The 17771-nt window shown below is 40.9% G+C and overlaps 1 protein-coding gene across 1 annotated transcript in view; it reads left to right on the forward strand.

The window, feature by feature from the left end:
• The window catches only part of col27a1a (collagen, type XXVII, alpha 1a), a gene marked incomplete at both ends in the record, with an annotated part of 75620 nt that overhangs the window by 56003 nt on the left and 1846 nt on the right, over positions 1 to 17771 (forward strand). The window contains 34 exons of the mRNA XM_083984231.1: positions 7 to 51; positions 169 to 222; positions 307 to 360; positions 1896 to 1949; positions 3314 to 3367; positions 7214 to 7267; positions 7559 to 7603; positions 8322 to 8366; positions 8988 to 9041; positions 10481 to 10534; positions 10945 to 10998; positions 11095 to 11148; positions 11265 to 11318; positions 11405 to 11512; positions 11647 to 11700; positions 11861 to 11968; positions 12090 to 12143; positions 12262 to 12315; positions 12833 to 12889; positions 12998 to 13051; positions 13141 to 13194; positions 13288 to 13341; positions 13868 to 13921; positions 14171 to 14278; positions 15013 to 15120; positions 15255 to 15362; positions 15464 to 15517; positions 16573 to 16635; positions 16936 to 16989; positions 17077 to 17112; positions 17219 to 17236; positions 17357 to 17392; positions 17499 to 17525; positions 17651 to 17701. Of these exons, the coding sequence (XP_083840357.1) occupies positions 7 to 51; positions 169 to 222; positions 307 to 360; positions 1896 to 1949; positions 3314 to 3367; positions 7214 to 7267; positions 7559 to 7603; positions 8322 to 8366; positions 8988 to 9041; positions 10481 to 10534; positions 10945 to 10998; positions 11095 to 11148; positions 11265 to 11318; positions 11405 to 11512; positions 11647 to 11700; positions 11861 to 11968; positions 12090 to 12143; positions 12262 to 12315; positions 12833 to 12889; positions 12998 to 13051; positions 13141 to 13194; positions 13288 to 13341; positions 13868 to 13921; positions 14171 to 14278; positions 15013 to 15120; positions 15255 to 15362; positions 15464 to 15517; positions 16573 to 16635; positions 16936 to 16989; positions 17077 to 17112; positions 17219 to 17236; positions 17357 to 17392; positions 17499 to 17525; positions 17651 to 17701 (1989 nt within the window). The remainder of the gene's footprint in view (positions 1 to 6; positions 52 to 168; positions 223 to 306; positions 361 to 1895; positions 1950 to 3313; positions 3368 to 7213; positions 7268 to 7558; positions 7604 to 8321; positions 8367 to 8987; positions 9042 to 10480; positions 10535 to 10944; positions 10999 to 11094; positions 11149 to 11264; positions 11319 to 11404; positions 11513 to 11646; positions 11701 to 11860; positions 11969 to 12089; positions 12144 to 12261; positions 12316 to 12832; positions 12890 to 12997; positions 13052 to 13140; positions 13195 to 13287; positions 13342 to 13867; positions 13922 to 14170; positions 14279 to 15012; positions 15121 to 15254; positions 15363 to 15463; positions 15518 to 16572; positions 16636 to 16935; positions 16990 to 17076; positions 17113 to 17218; positions 17237 to 17356; positions 17393 to 17498; positions 17526 to 17650; positions 17702 to 17771) is intronic.

The raw sequence follows: 17771 nt of genomic DNA on the forward strand, positions 1-17771 counted from the left end.
CTGCAGGGGGAGACTGGTATCACAGGAAACGTTGGAACCATGGGAGAAAGAGTAAGAAATTCTGACATTGCCTCTTCCTGTATGGGAATAATTGCACTTTTTTCCAAACCGGCGTGTATGCAAATATCTACCCACTCCTCCATCCAACATTGAGCCTCTGTATTTCAGGGCTTGGTGGGTTTCATCGGACCTGTGGGAGAGGAAGGGCTGGCAGGAGAGAAGGTATTTCGTTGTTCCATTCTTGTAAAATCATTTTCGAAAAGGTTATTGGTCTTTGAAGACTCAATGCTATGTTTGTATTGTTAGGGGGATCGAGGGGAGATGGGCCTTCCCGGACCACCTGGAGAAAAGGGATCAACGGTAAGAATATAATAAGGACGACAGCACAGCACGCAGGGATTTCAGTTTGATAAAAAGAATACATTTGAGAGGGATAAAATATGAGATTCTGGGTGTGGCAATATTAAAAAAAAATCTTTAAAAATGGCCATCCTTAAGCTAAACTGCGTGTCCTATTCCCATGGGAATTTACCGATGTGAGGTGTTATGTCAGTGCGGCAGAAATATGCCAAAAAGTGAAAGGAAAGGGCACCAGAAAAGAGGGCGATTTACAACCATGTTTTCTAAGCAGTTGGTTTGGCAGGAAGCCTTTTAGCTGGGAAAAGTCATCATCACTGCTTTAAACAAAGGATGAAACTGTTTAAATGGATCACTTACAATGATTTACCTCCCGGACAGAAGTTAATGGCCACAGTAGGCGCTGACCCTTCATGCTACTGGGATTAAAGGTATGAGGAAAAGCAAGAAAGCAAGAAAGCAAGAAAAAGAAAGAGGATGTTCCACTTTCATCCATTCATAAGGGCCCTGAGTTTCATAAGACACCCCCTTGACACACTTACCCTGCTCTCTCAAACAGAGCTAGTGGCTCCGTTTGACGTCGTCAAGGCTTTATCTGATATGGCCTGTCTCATATATATATGACTGGCTGCAGTGGATAAGAATTTAGTCATCATTCTTGCTGATACAGAGAGAAGTTTCCTGCTGGCTGACGGCCGGCTTGGATGTCTCTGAGGACTTAACCACACACACATACACACTCGCTCACATACACACATACACACACACACTTATAAGGAAGTTCTCTGTTGGCCTATTCTCTCAGCTGCAAAACAGAAACAGACCCTCTGGAAAAGACTGCATCATACAAACTAGAGTGGGGAGCTGACCAGCAGACATCTATAGCTGCTAACAGAGAGCTCATTCTGCAGGCATTTATGATCTAGTCCTGTGGATGGATGGATGGATGCATGACATCAGAGTCGGAGCTGCCTACTGTGCTATAGCTTTGTATGTTGGTCGCTTGGATTTTATTACACTCAGCTGATCGTGAGCAATCTGTCTGAAAACACTCCCTGTGATATCGTTGGGATTTTTTTTTTTACAAATGGCCCATCCACAAAAACATGATGTCCAATAAAGCAGAAACAAAGCAGCCAACCCCCAGTATGATGTTTTCTGATGTAAAATCATCTCCTCCAGTGCTGTCTGTTTTTCTCCTTTTTCCCCCATTGTCTCTTATTGCAACTTTAAATGTTCTTTCCGGTGCACAGAGCATTTCTGCAGATGTGTGTTTATACTTATGCTGATGGCTGGGTGTGCATGAAATCCATTTTATTACATCAAACTCATTCAAGAATTCAGAGTTTTCTCTGAAGTCACATGGAAACAAACTTCAGATCTTCTGTATTGTCATTCCTGTCTATTAGAGTTAGTCACTTATATAATACCCTGCTTTGTGTCAGTTGTAATCTATGTCCCCTGTGTGTGTGTGTGTGTGTGTGTGTGTGTGTGTGTGTGTGTGTGTGTGTGTGTTTGTGTATGTGTACATAAAACAGGGTCACCCAGGGACACCGGGGGAGACGGGGCCTGCAGGACCACCAGGAAGACCAGTAAGTAAAGCCACCATTCATTTTTTATTCTCACTGAGCCACAGAGCTGCTGCTGATCCTGTATAATCGATGATGAGCGGTATGGTCTCTAACCACAGGGACTCCCCCTCCCTCTCCTTCTTCTAGGTTTTTGTTTAAGTAGCAGCTCCAGCTGGGAGAGGAAATTGATGGTATAATATTGTATCTACAAGGCTACAAAAGAAATTGAATTTTTTCCCAGCTGTGATCAGCGACTTTGAGTAACCTTCTGTTTACAAAACGTGTACAGTAGTTATTATGGCGGCGGTGGTCAGCAGAGATGGACAGAGTACTCGACCCCAGTACTTGAGTAAGAGTACAAATACTACTGGTCAAAATTTACTCCGTTACAAGTAAAAGTAGCTCAGTCGACATGTTACTTGAGTAAAAGTAAAAAAGCACTTGCTTTTAAAAGTACTTAAGTATCCAAAAGTACATGCTTTAAATTAAAAGAGTAAATTTCTTATTTTTCACATCAATGAATTACTATACTTTTTTCTAAATGAATTTAAGGACTTTTAACTCTTGTTTCTGAGAATTAACTCTTTGAAACCACTTGTACTGATGTGCTGCTTTTAGGGGTTAGGGTTTCCTTCTTTGACAAACACAGCTTGTGTTCAATAGGATTTTAGAAAAAAAAAAAAAAAAGAGCAGACCTGAGAGTAACGAGTACTTTTCAGCCTTCCTAGAAATTAACTTGAGTAAAAGTAAAAATATTTGTCTTGGAAATGTATTCAAGTAAGAGTAATAAGTACCAAAGAAATCTAATACTCCAAATCCTCTGGATATGTACTTAAGTACAGTACTCAAGTAAATGTACTCCGTTACCGTCCACCACTGGCGGTCAGTGGAAGCGGTCAGCAGCAGCAGCGTCTGCAGCGGAGCCGTTCTCTGAGCGTTATGAGAGCTGGCAGCCTCCCGCTGAACCTGCATTACCCTGCTGTCAGTCAAAAGCCCAACACCTATAACCAATTAGATGCTGCCCCTGCCACCCCCCACCCCCCACCCCCCCTCCTTCACCCCTCCTCACTTCCCCTCGCTGTGTCCTTGCCATTGGTTGAAGGTGGGGGCCACTGAGCCACCAAAACAAACATAAATATGGGGCTCTGGGGTGCAGCAGGACAGGATTCCTGAGCAGACCCTTTAATTGGTGTGAGTGACAGATCTAACAACAAACCCCATAGTGTGCTCCCGAGGTCAGGCTGCCCCCCCCAGGGTCAACAACCAGGGGGCTCTGTGCTCTGTCAGTGTAAACCTTTGTTTTACCTCTCCTCTTTTTCCTCTCTTCCTCCCCCCCCCACCTCTCTCTTATCCTCTTTATCCCCCCGTTTTCTTTTGTTCGTCAGGGCTCCCCTGGAGCGGCTGGGCCGGCCGGTACCAGAGGACCCAAAGGCTTGCGGGTAAGTTTTGAAGTTTCACACCTGCTGTTTGTGCAGCTGAGGTGCTGATGACTGGTTGTTCTGCTGCAGCGGCGGGTTATAATGTATCATAGTTCCCAGTTCTGAAGAGCAGATCGTCATGAACTTGGCGAACGAGGAATAACAAAGGCTTGTGTCAAAGGCTTTTTTTTTTTTTTCAAAATGTTCAATTATTCTGGTCTTGCAGATGTTTTCAAACTCATAAAACATCATTCACAAAAAGCCGTTCTTAGACCTGTAACCTGGATAGAAAGAGCTATGGAAATACATATTTTTTCCCTAAAAAAAAGACTATTAGAAAATGAAAAATGTCTAATTTATATTCATATCACAGTTTGGAAAACCTGATTCAGATATTTCATTTCTGGAATCCTCCACTTTTCTTGTTTTTGTGTGTGTGTGTGTGTGTGTGTGTGCTCCGAGGTGTGTTTATAGGAGCCATGTGCTACTTGCTGTTGTCGAGCCATTGGAAAAACTAGAGTGGGTGAACATAATGAAGTGATATGGAGCTGCCTCTGAACTGATGTCATGTGTGTTTAATGGACATGGGAGCTTGCATAACACGTTCTCGGGTTCTGAGTCAAAGAATGAGTCTGTTTCCTCCTTTTCAGAAGTCGCTGCTCATTATAACTACTGGAAAAGCTCCAGTGATGTAAAACAAACAACCATTTTTTTTTATAAATCTTTGTAAATGGAACAATAACTACAGTACTACTTATAGGAAAGACCCATCATCCCATCCAACTATGTGACATTAGTTGGTGGAAAATGTGACCTGGCTTTTGTGGAGCAGCACTGGAGTTAAATTTAGTGAACTGGGGAAACAGGATTTTGTGGGAGGAATAACAAAGGCTTGTGTCAGCTTTCTTTTTTTTTCAAAATGTTCAATTATTCTGGTTTTGCAGATGTTTTCAAACTCATAAAACATCATTCACAAAAAGCCGTTCTTAGACCTGAAACCTGGATAGAAAGAGCTATGGAAATACATATTTTTCCCCTAAAAAAAAACAACAACTTTGAAAAGACTATTAGAAAATGAGAAATGTCTCATTTTTATTCATATCACAGTTTGAGAAACCTGATTCAGATATTTCATTTCTGGAATCCTCCAGTGGAAAAATGTTTCACGTCGGCATCGCTCCAAAAACCTGAAGCGATTGCTACTGTATGTTGATTTTTCAGCATGACATGACATGAAACTTTGAGTTGTCAATCACAGGTACAACTAATGACATTAATTATGGCTGCATTCCAGTCAGGTGGCTTACTGGCACCTTAAGTGATTGGAGTAATCAGGTGTCACTTACACCTAGTCTTCTCCTGTTAACTCACCTTGCTGTGGGAAAGAAGCCCAGAACAAGAGACAAAAGTCAGAAAATGAATAAACTGTCAATAAAGACGCTGATCATCACCCACGATTTGTCAAATTACACCTCCGTGTTCTCAATAAAAGTGTTTTTTTTTTGTGAAAGATGAAAACAAAACAAGGAATTCATGGAATTTCATCTGGCGAAATTGCACCAAGAGAAATTTAAAACCAGATAAGTAATGACGTCCATAAAGTTCAGCCTCTGGAACAACACGCAGTGAATAAATTCTTGAATTCGGAGTTCAGAGAGGGATTAGAGTGGATTCAAATGAAATTCGGAGGTAGTGCCTAATGACAGTAATGAGTGATGACGTTGATGATGATGGCTGTAACTATGTCAATGATGCATGGCGCAGTAAAAGCAGTGTTGCTGGCAGTGTGAATGGCTCCGTCCTTGATTTGCTTTCTTGTGGAGCGCAAACTCGGTTTTGCCGACATTTTTCAAAAGACTTTTTTTAAAAGACGTCTTTTATCACATTGGTGCAGCCAGCTGGAGTCGGGGATATTAAATAGCATCAAGTTCCTTTATCAGAGGCGTCCATGGGAGATGGTCCTTGCTGTGGTTGGCCTGGACGCACTCTCATGTCTCGGGCTGTGTTTTCAATTAATACTAATGTCAGCAGTTTCCACTGCCAGTAAATCTGTCTACTGCCTCGCCGTTTTTTTGTCGGGTAGTCCGGGCGTAGAGAGTATGGCAGAAGACACAGCTGTGATTCTCCCATTGACATCAATGTCTGCAAAACACCTGATTCCCTTAACCCACACCACATTTGCTATTTTATTTTATTCAAGAGGTCCTGAATTGTTTGTCACCAAAACAAAAGTCTAGGTTGAGAACATCTGTTCTGACCAAAGAAAGACAATGGGAGTATTTTTCTGAGTGCTCCGTTATTGATGATTGTGTCATTCATCAGTTTTTACCCTGACTCAGCAACACATTGAAATGAGATTGTGCACAGATTTTATCACCATATGTCGTTTTAGATGTTAGCTACTTGGCTGGAGGCGCAGAAATGTAACAACTGGCTTCTCTCATGGATGGAAACATGGCACCAGGCTGCTGCTCTTAACATGGAAATATTGTGAAATTAGGGCAGGAGATAAAACTGCATGTTGGCATCGGACTTCGCTAGAGAGCTACTACCACTGTTTCCCCCTGTGTGTTTTTCTGTGTCTGTGCTGAATTTGCATGTATAAAGAGTAGGACTCTAAAGTCGTGGATTGAACTCGTGGACGTCTGCCATGAGGGATCTTCAGTCTGATTAATCATTGTTTGTAAATAATAATTCCTCATGATGACTGACCTGCAAATCCCCAGCTAATGTTTTCCATATTGAAGAGAAAATGAATCTCATCATTCCTCCCTCTCTGTAGTTGCTGGTTGTTATTGAGCTTCTTTAAATAGCTGTTTTTGATTGTTTTGATTCATGCTCCTGCTTTCCCCCTCTCTGTCTTTGTTTTGAAAAAGGGGGGAGTCAGTGTGTCTCATGTTACAAATGAGTGCGACTTTATTGTAATGAATTCCCTTTGAAGCACGATACTCGAGCGTTTTTCCTTTCCGTCGGGGCTGATAGAGTGAAATATTTTCCCTATACACATCGGCTAATCAGGCTATGTAAACGCAACCAGTGGGTAGCAGGTACCCCAGACAGGAATGTTAATGAGCACTGCTCATCCAGCTCTACGTATAATAGGCTTATAGCACCTCAGCTAGCAGCGTTCTCCACGGGCCAAGCTCCCACTGCGCCCAGGCATCAGTCACGTTTACAACGAGGCTTCCTGTGTGGCTCTGTCATGTTTTATTTGCCTTTTCAAATCACTTTTTAACTACTTGTTATTTATAATCACTCTCAGTTAAAGACTGACTGAGGATTTTCTGTCAGTATCAGCGACCCAGCATCATCCTCCACACACAGTATAGATGAGAAACGGACCGGTTGCGGCGGGTGCAGGTGCACAGCAGATGGAGCGTATTGGTCCACTGCCTGGCTCCCATTTATTATCACTGCTCACTGGACTAGCAGGTCTTTAAGCACTTTAGATTGATTTTGTTTGACAGTTGCACCCATGTAATCTAAACAGTCAGACTGTTCTGACAGTGTGTGTGTTTTAAGTGTGAACAGTATGTATCTGTGCGCGCTCAGATTCCAGCATTAAGACAATGCAAGTCACAGTCCAGTAGCTTTCACTGCCGTGTGCGACGTATAGCTATTTCTACAATGCCCCAGTATGCACACACACGCATACATACACACACATGACACATATACATGACACACTTCCTTATTTCCCCCTGAAAAGTGCAGTTTACAGCCACAGTAACCCTCACATCGCCGCTCTGACATGCGGGCACTGTGAGTGTCATACTATACAGGGATGTTTATTTACAGTATGTTGTGGGTGTCTGGCTGTGTTACAGTGACCTCTGTTGGTGAAGTGACAACTGTCTTGTGTTTCAGGGAGCGATAGGGCCTGACGGTCCAACAGGAGAGAGGGGGTTAGAGGGCAAGAAGGTAAGAAACCCGACTTGATTTTGCACATTCATTGGAATTTCCCTTGTTGACATATAAAGCCAGAAATATTCATGAAGTCAAACTGTGCAGAAACAAGAGTAATGACCATAATATGGCATGAAATAGCACAAAAATATTTCCCCCTCAATACATTAGAGATTCTTAAGTGGGAAAATGGATGTTGCGAACCAAAAACAGCACACTGCACATCTTCTCCACTGACTCAGGGGGCGGGAAATATAGGCTACAGTAAGCTGACGTGCTATTTCTCATCCTTCCTTTTCTCCACAGGGTCTTGATGGTCCTCCAGGAAAAATAGGTTTCCCTGGACCACAGGTAAAACACAGGGGTACTTTTCTACTTTTCCACTCCTTCCTCTCTCATATTTTCGTGGTGCTTATGTTCCTCCGGAGAGAGGCGAAGCAGCATCAGCGTGATTTAAAAGGTCGACATGATACCAGCAATAGAGGAGGCCCAAAGTTAGAAACAACATATTACTCTGAGGGAGAGAACTGTCCTTGGGAGGTTTCTGACAGATTTACATACACGAAAGCCGAGCTTTGATTTGATTTACTCAGTCTGCAATTAAACTTCACTCCTGCAAAGTGTTTGATCCTCACCATCACTGAACATGATCCTAATCTTTATTCATGGAGAGGTTTGTAAATCTAATGTAGTAGCAGTCAATACATCAATGTCAATTGAGGTTGAAAGACATGAAAGAGGTCGAATGAAATGAGACAAAAGAAAAGAGTGTAAATACAAAAGATAAAAGCTTTTACAGCGATCAAACAAGTGCACTTGCTATTGTCAATGAAAATCAAGGCCAAGGCCATTTATTTTCTTATTGTGTCCTCTTTCTTGTGTGTTGTAGGATAATCAGATATTGAGTGCTATTATTACACAATTAACATGTCTGTATATATAAAATATGTCTGATTAGAACTGATTTTATGTGAGATATTCTTTTTTTTGAGGATATTCTCTAATGCTGATGAACCCTTATCTAATTTATCCTTTTTTAATTATCCTTCTTTTCCTTATGTCCCTGCAGGGGAAGATGGGAGAGGTTGGGGAAACTGGGCCTAAAGGTTTTCCTGTGAGTTCAGTTCACTCATACATAAAGAGAATAAGCACTTGTGATCTCAAAAAACAACCCAAGCAAGCAGAGCAACTTCATTCACTGCAAAAACTCAAAATCTTTCCAAGAATATTTGTCTTATTTCTTGTCAAAATGTCTCATTTCTAGTCAAAACTAATCTCTTTCCACTTAAAATAAGACTCATCACCTAAAAATTAACTTGTTTTTAGATCATTTTCACTTGTTTCAAACAAATTTTCACTCGAAATAAGTAGAAAAAACTGCAAGTGAAGCAAGTTTTTTTGTGCTTGTAATAAGAAAGAAAGACTTGCCCCACTATCAGATTATTTTAAGTGAAAATATGCTTGAAAGATCTACTTTTAATGTGATGAGTCTTATTATAAGTATAATGAGATTTGTTTTGACTGGAAATAAGACAAATATTCTTGGTAAGATTTTGAGTTTTTGCAGTGTTTACATGCTGTATAATTGTCCACACATAAAAGCATCATGTGTATCTGTCATCAGTTCTGCATATCACGAAGAAAGTAAACAATCCATACTGTATTTCTACCTGTAGTTTTGTGAACATGAGATGATGTGTGGGCGTGAACTCACTGACCCCTCCTCTGTCTCCAGGGTATTCAAGGACCCTCAGGACCTCCAGGGGATAAGGGAATAGCAGGCGAGCCGGTATGATGATGATGATCCTCTCATCCTTTCATGTCCTTCACCTCCACTTCACCCTCTCAGCACCTTTACACTTCCCCCTTTACATAGCTTACATATCCTCAATCTTGTTTTCCACTCCCCGTCTAATTCTGTTCTCTCACTTGAGGTTGAATATTTTGCAGTTTTCTCTCCCTCTCACTAGTTTTATTAGAATCTCTTTGGCAACATGCGGTATCCTGATTCTCTCTGCCGAGCCCCGTTAGCTCCAAAGTATCATCGCCAGGAAGTAGTTTATGAGACATATTTTAGTGCTTATTAAAAATATATTTGTCTGTATTAAATGTTTCCTCAGATGAAGCCAGACAATTGTCTCATCCTTCGCACATGTGCTCTGAAGTGGCAAGCACAGAGGGACTGATTTTTTTTTTTTTTTTTTTTTTTTTTTTAAAGAAACACCTTATTTATAGAAGCACAAAACTGCTGAACTTGCAGGGAAAATAGATGTGATTATTGACATAATGGATAAAACCTTTACTGTAAACGATTTGCCGTCCTTCTTGTGGTTTTTGTTTTACGAGCAGTGAGAGGCAGAGCAGAAATAACGGGACAGAAAATGTGTCTGTTTGCATGCAAGGAGAATTAGCTCACACATATTAGAACAAGAACCCATTCTCTTTTTGTTTTCTTTGTATTAAATGAATGACAAGCTGATATCCTCCTGTTTCCTATTGGATAAAATAAGGATCTATGGCCTAATATCTGCTGTAGTTCAGTCAGCACAGTGTTTATACTCAGAAAATTAAAGACAAATATGTGAAAATACTGAAATTTAATTCTGTATATAGTTCGGTATATGTTAACATCTGCACAGATTGCGTGCTTTGTTGACATCTTAGCTTGCATGTAAACAGGCTATTTGTGGCTACCAGTAAACAGAGATTTGATTAAAGTGGAATTTCCCCGTATCAATCCACTTGTTGTTTTTAAAAATTATAATTTTCCCTCCCATTCAGTCTCCATAGTTTCATAGGGCGCTGCACAGCTGCTTTCACTGATAGACAAGACAGTCGTGATCCCTATTGCTAACTTTCCTTGGGCTCATAATAACCAGCAGTATAAATTAAAGACCACACAGGTGACTCTTGTTATATTCGTACTGTTGTTTGGACTGGATACAAATCAACCGGGGAGCAACCGTCATTCACTTGGGCTGAGATTAATAAGTAGTCATGGCAGCGCATCAATGTTTTTAGAGCATAATTGGTGACACGTTAGGTTCAACATCAAACAGATGGTTGTCTTGATGTATCTGTCGTTGGCTCATCCAACGTCAACATTAGCCGGAGAGCTCCTCCTATCGTGTTTAATGTAAGAAATTAGATCTGATGCTAGTTAATTAAGCGCTGGTTTTGGTTTTTGTCCTTTTATAATCATTCAAATGTTTATGTTGTCATCTATAGGGACCACCTGGGCCACCGGGGACTGTGGGACTGCTGGGAGAAATAGGTCAAAAGGTGAGACTTTGTAAACACGCACAGTTCAGGAACATGTGTTCAGGAAAACGCACATATATTCCACATGGTATAAGTCAGTGATGCTCCTCCATGCGCATACACACATGCATACATACATACACAAAGGGTATTGTGGAGACTAAATGATTAAATATGTGACATCTGTTGTTCACCTGACCTCGGAGAATAATGCTTTCTGATTGAAGTAATCTGCCCCAATTGAACTAATTAACCCACATTACAAAGGTGTCTTCTTTCTCGGCCTCCCTGTCTCGCCTCTCATCACGGCACGTAATGGAACTCACCCATGACAAGTTGTTCATATCCAATGCCAAAGAGTCATTAGCCCTTAAACTTTGTCCAAAATCGTTCAACATTTTCCTTTTCTCCAATTTCTACTCATTAATAAGGGTCCTCCAGGCAAGGTGGGGGAACCAGGCCTGCCAGGCGAGCCCGGGGAGAAGGTGAGACTATACGTTGTTTCAGTTTTTATCTGAATTAATTGAGTTTTTTTTTTTATTTAAAAATATGTAATTTTTACATGTGTTTTTGTGTTTTAGGGAGCCATCGGACCTGCTGGGAACATCGGAGAGCAGGGGCTAATAGGACAGCGGGTGCGTATAATAGCATTGAACTATTAAATATTAAAGCATTCTTAACAGGTGTTAGGAGTTAATAGTTTCATTAACTTGTGCTAATTAAATATATATGCATGTTTGTCTGTGTGCAGGGAGAGCCAGGCCTGGAGGGAGAAGCTGGTCCAGCCGGTCCTGATGGAACCAAGGTGAAATGTCAACTACTACTCAAAAACACAACCAGCGTAACTTTAAGGAATAGATTATTAATGTTTCATGTGATGTGTGTTCTCAGGGTGAAAAGGGTGACATGGGGCAGGAGGGGGACAATGGAGAAAAAGGTGAACTTGGACTAAAGGGAAAGGAGGGCCCACTTGGAAGTCCTGGACTCACTGGCGTCAGAGTAAGTCACCTGTAAAGTTTCCACTAAAATTCACAGACACGCAAACGGCACATAGTTGTTGAAAACAGACTTTTAGCGATCTAGCGTCGATCTCATCACAAGCTTCTTGTTTCCTTTGTGTTTTCTCTCTGTAGGGTCCAGAGGGGAAACCTGGCAAAATTGGGGAAAGAGGCAAACAAGGATCAAAGGTATCAATGTTAAATCATATCTGACGTTTTAGCTATTTTCTATTTTTTTTTCTATGTCGCTTTGTATGAATAATTTGTGATTATACCACAAATTATTCAGACAAAGCGACATAGAAACACAGTTACCTTGAAATATTCTTTATTTTATCGATGTGTTTAGGGTGCTAAAGGTCATATCGGTCACCTTGGAGAGACTGGACTCGTGGGGAAGACAGGGCCGCCAGGTTTTGTCGGGCCGAAGGGGTCCAGAGGAACCATCGGACACGTGGTAAAGTGGAACAGTAATGATATAGAAATGTATCAATCACTTTTGAAATTATAGACAGTTTTAAAAAAAAAAGTAATGTTTCTAAGCACACATGGAGTGACTCAAGCTTTGCTCTTTTTAGGGGGCTCCTGGTCGAATGGGTCAACAGGGAGAACCTGGTCTTGCAGGTTATGAGGTAAGATGATGTGTCATGAGTAAGTTTCTGGATGTGTGTAATGTGCAGTAAACAGAAAATGGCCTCATGATCGATATTTGCATTTGGTTTAGTTATTTCACATAACAATTTCTTGCAGGGCCATCAGGGACCACAGGGCCCCATGGGGTCTCCAGGACCAAAAGGTGAAAAGGTACATTTCGTTCGCTTTATGTGTTATACTGGTCTTTTATTATCTCTTTCTCTTTCTCACTCTTTGATAAGTCAGACTGTTCCCAGAACATGGCAGCAGAGGCCGGCCCCTCTCTGCCTCTGAATGGTTTTGATCGGCCACAAATCAACTCAACATTGATGAGAAACAGCAAATATTTATGAAAAAGCATCACAAAGTGCACCTCTCTCTGTGTAACAGCTTGTACCCATCAACATTGTTTTTACTTGATTTAATACCTCAGTAGCTTCATCAAGGACAACATGCTACGATTATATTATGGCTATTATTTTACAAAAGTGCAGAGTCAACTGATTTCACACACATGGCATGGGGAGGTAGTGAGTTTTTGATATAACACATAATAATAATCAGCCATCTAAAAGAAAGCACATGTGACGTTTTGGGAGACATTTCAAAAGCAAGAATCTGACACATCAGGGATGTGGGTCTCGTATAAAACAACTCAATTTTCCACTCTTCTGTTTTTGATTCGCAGGGCGAGCAGGGGGATGATGGGAAAGTAGAAGGTCCTCCTGGTCCTCCAGGTGACATAGTAAGTCACACCTGACTTACTTTACTCCCTCCTTCTACTGTTTGCCTGCTAGATGTTTGTAGAAATCTAATTATTTTCAGTTTACTCACATATTTCTTGTTTTATCAGGGTCCTCCGGGTGACAGAGGAGAAAGGGGGGAGTCAGGAGATCCAGGATACAAAGTATGCCACACTCCCATTTAATTTTAAAGTGACTCACGGTATTTGGGTTTACGACGAAGTCCAGTCAACTTTCTGATGACTTTTCTCAGGGTCAGATTGGTGTGGATGGAGAGAGAGGCAGACCTGGAGCTCCTGGACAGCCTGTGAGTGTAAAAAAAAAAAGTGACAAACAAGCAGCAGACATGATCAGACTGGTCGTCTTTTTATGCTTTCATTAACACGACTGGTTATTTCAGGGACACCCTGGACCTCGTGGGCAACAAGGACACAAAGGGGCCAAAGGAGATCAAGTAAGGAAGTCAAAAGCAAAAAAAAAACTACCGTACATTGTGTGTCTTCGCTCTCTGTCTTACAGTTCTTTTCAGTTCAGCCTGTCATGCAGGGTTTAGATACAAATGGTCCAAGTTTGTCATAAACATAGGAGTTGAAGGCGAATATGTAATTCATCTCTGTAAAAGACGATCACTTGACTTTGTTATGAGGTTGCAACAACACTAGCTGCTCTCTGGCGAAGTGGTAAAGATCCAAGAGAAACCTCCATCCAGTGAAGAGGTCATTAATTAGTTGAATGTCATGTAATACAGTAATACAGTACATCAGAGCTACTGTGATGTCATTTGTTATTTATGGCTCGAGAAAACTACTGTAAATACCTCTATGGTAATTTTTTCAGTATTTTCTCTCCCTTGGTGAATAGCATGCAAGTCAAGTTTGGAAAAGCCAGGAATTTCAGCTGCTGCTTAAATGTTACTGTAGATTACTGGCATGATATGGGACAGTATTATTAAATTTTATTCATTTTCTGTCTCCATTAAGGGTCAGAAAGGCAAAAAGGGTCAGACAGGACAAAAAGGAACCAGAGGAACTGAGGTAAGTCCTCCAGACGTCCACACCTGCGCCACTGTCTTACAGTATTTCAGTACAGAACACAGATGTTTTGCAAACTCTCAGCCTTTAGAAACGTTGACATTGATACTTGGAAATTATGCATAACAAGACTGGAAAATTGTTTGTGCAAATTTGCTTGAGTAAAAACAGATGAAATAGAAGAACATACAACTGTTGAGGTCTTTGTGTAGATTTCTTTTTAAGTCCTCTCCTCTTCCTCCTCCTCCTCAGGGCTTGGTTGGTCCTGCCGGTCCCAGAGGCGTGGTGGGTCGCGAGGGGCAGGAGGGCGTCCCCGGGGTGGATGGAGTCCCAGGGAAGGATGGCAGTAGAGGCATGCCGGTGAGACAGACTGATAGTTTGTTAACCTCATTTATCCCATTTGTAGTCCTGCTATCACAATCAGATTCCTAAATATCCATTATGCTACATGGTGAAAACAGAAAAAAGAGTATCTGAAATGAAAAGGAGTCATCCTCTGGAGAGCAGGAATGTATCAAGTGAATTTCATGTCTAAGGACGTCACGATTATAGATTTTCTTGGTACGATTATTCTCAGAGAAATAATCACGGTATTACGATTATCAAAATTATTATGCATCAATAAATTTCCCAACACTATGAATGTGTAAAATCAAATATGGTAAAAAAAAAAAAAAAAAAATCTCTAAATATAGGACCAGTTATTAATCTCCCGGGGGAAGTGTTTGAAATATAATATATAAGTCATTAATTGTCATCTATACCAATTGTTTAAGTTTATTTTAATCATTTTTTTTAATTACAAATGACATGCTAACATTTAAATTCCCACCAATTCAGTGTTACGTTAGATAAATGGACCAGTATCTGTATCTGTGCATCTTCCTTTACTTTGGCTGATATGGTTCCGACATAATAATTCTCGCAAAGTGACGGTATTTAAGAATCTTTACGATCAATTAATTGTGGCGTTTAAAACCGCGATTAATTGTGAAAACAAGTCATTGTGACATCCATATTCATGTCAGATGTCGGGATATCCTGAAGTGATGAAGCAATATTGTCATCCTGGTTTTCTCAATATGTTTTTTTAGGGAGAGCACGGTGATGATGGGGAGTTTGGTCTTCCTGGCAAAGCTGGCTCACGTGGTAAAACTGGCGTTCCAGGACTCCCAGGAGACCAGGGGGGCATCGGACCAAAGGTAACTTACATTTTGCACATTTTTGGTCAATACAATAGAGATATAAAAGTAGAATAATGGTTGTAATATTAGATAAGCTGCCATTCAGTGATCCTCACTTCATCATTTGATCATTCCTTCATCCATCCATCCAGGGTGAGCGGGGTCTTCGAGGGCAGAACGGACCACCAGGGAAAAGAGGCTTTAGAGGTGGAATGGGGCTACCGGGGTCACAGGGAGACCGAGGACCGAAGGGACAACCTGTGAGCGGCCTCGCGTATTTAACACTTAAATACACAAGAAAAGACGTCATGACATTTTGAAGATGATGTGATTTTTAATTCTGGATTAAATTCTTGCACAGGGCGATACAGGGGCACCAGGTTTTCCAGGAATTCTGGGAGTTTTTGGACCGAGGGTATGTTCAGCACAAAACAGCACTGCACAAAAAAAAAAAAAAAAAAAAACGCTGTTAAAATATACAGTAATTCTCATGTGGGTCATGAAACACCTTCCTGTCTTTAAAAAGTAGAAGCTTTTTCACTGTGGCCTCACAAACATGTTGAAATAAGTTCTTCTCACTGTAAATCACACACACCAACACAATGTGATGATAGGAATGAAGGCATGCATGGACAAACAGCTAAACATATAACATGTAGACATAGAAAAACACACAAAAACGATTTAGCTGTCAGTTTGAGGGCAACTAAACTTTAAATTAACCACTCAGAAACACTTATTTCATGTCTAAACTGTTTCCTTTACCGCCTCATACTTAGTTTTTAAAGCTTCCCAGGAATTGGATTACTCTCTAAGTAGAGAATTTATTCTGATATGACTTCATTTGATAGTCAGACATAGTCTATAACGATTACATATCTCATTTTATACATAAAAAAGAAACTAAAATGTGCTAATCCATAACCATCCGCTGAGGAAACATTGACAGTTACTCTATGTGACAGTTACAGCACATGTCCGCAAGTCTTTCCAAATTACAGGCTGTTCTCTCTCCCACCGCCAGACCCCATTTACAAATAGTACACTTTGAAGCAAGCCAACAAACTTCTCCCCTCACATCCTGCCCATGATCTGTTCCTTATAAATCCTCACAATCACTAAGTTTTTAAGAGTGGGTTTTTAAAACTTTGATTTACATTGCCGTAACGTGACACGCGCATCCCATCCTGCATCTGCGTCCTGGTACCGTGGCAATAAAGACCTATTGTACTCCATTGAAATCACGACACGGAACCAGAGCCAGCGTTTGTTAGGACAGCTGGAAGCATTGTCTCCAACATGGAAACAGTTAGTGCCGTCAGATGTTCCATAATGAGCTGTGTAGATATATTTAGAGATAGGAGTTACTGTGTGTGAAAAGACAATTTGTAGAGCTGATAATATGAAGTATTACAGTTTTTTTTTTTACAGGCGTGTGTATGAATATTTATCATTGCTGTTTGTTTTCAGGGGCCGCCAGGAGACTTTGGGCCAAAGGGCATTCGGGGACCAAAGGGGCCACAGGGCACAGTGGTAAGTCGAATATTCAAATCAAATCAAATAAACTTTATTTGTCCCACGGGGGAAATTCGTCTTGGGCAAGTAGTGCAGAAAAACAGCTGCCGTGTTCATACATGTACATACACGTATGATTATACAACAGTATCAATGACATACATACCCAAAAAGTGCAGTGAGTTCAACAAATAGGTCAAAATACAGAGTTCAGATAGATTAAAATACAGAGTTTGCATATTTTGAAAGAGTTTACACTGATGAAATGCATTGAGACCCTGTTTCATACTTTGTCTGCAACCTGTTTCTCTCCATCAGGGCAGAGTTGGAGTAGTCGGCCCAATGGGAATTATTGGCCCCAATGGAAACGCAGTATGTATTTATACATATCGATATAAGCTCTGACTCTTCTCTCTGCTGTTGCTGTTCATCTTACTCACTGTACACATCTCCTTACAGGGTCCAAGAGGAGAGAAGGGTAATCGTGGAGAGACGGTGAGTCCTCTTGACCTCTCTATGCTTAATACTCTGTTTACACTATCAAATATATCCACATCATCTACATCCAAGCTGACAATATGTTTTCCCCCCCTCCTTACAGGGATTGCAAGGGCCAATGGTATGTTTGCATAGTATTGTCTTTATTTGCTGTAACATATCATTTATCTTTCACTCTGGACACTTGATTGATTGACAACACAAAAGCTCATCCAGCCTGTTTGTTTTTCTTCCTCATTAGGGATCCCCTGGACCTCGCGGACCCGCTGGACTTCCAGTAAGTTTTCCACCTTTATAGGTTTAAGAACATTTCAAATACACAATGTCATATTAGCGTTGCACAATTCCTCGTCTGACTCGCTCTTTTTTTTTTTGCCCTCCAGGGTCCTCCAGCTATCCCTCCATCATTTGTAAGACATGTTATGTTTTCTGATTTCATTACAGTATATAATAAGTTGTCAAAATATACTGTGATGTATAAACACAATGGGGCTGATGAAATAAGACATTACAAGATTTTATTATTTTGCTGCAGATGGAAGATGGTCTCATCTTTGTGGAGTCACACACCTCACTCAGGACTGAGGTTAGTAGAGAATGACGTCACGGTTTCTCTGTATTCTTCCATCTTTAATCTGTTGAAAACTCTACAGACT

The sequence above is a fragment of the Trachurus trachurus genome, assembly GCF_905171665.1.
Source record: "Trachurus trachurus genome assembly, chromosome: 12".
In the NCBI taxonomy this organism is placed as follows: Eukaryota; Metazoa; Chordata; class Actinopteri; order Carangiformes; family Carangidae; genus Trachurus; species Trachurus trachurus.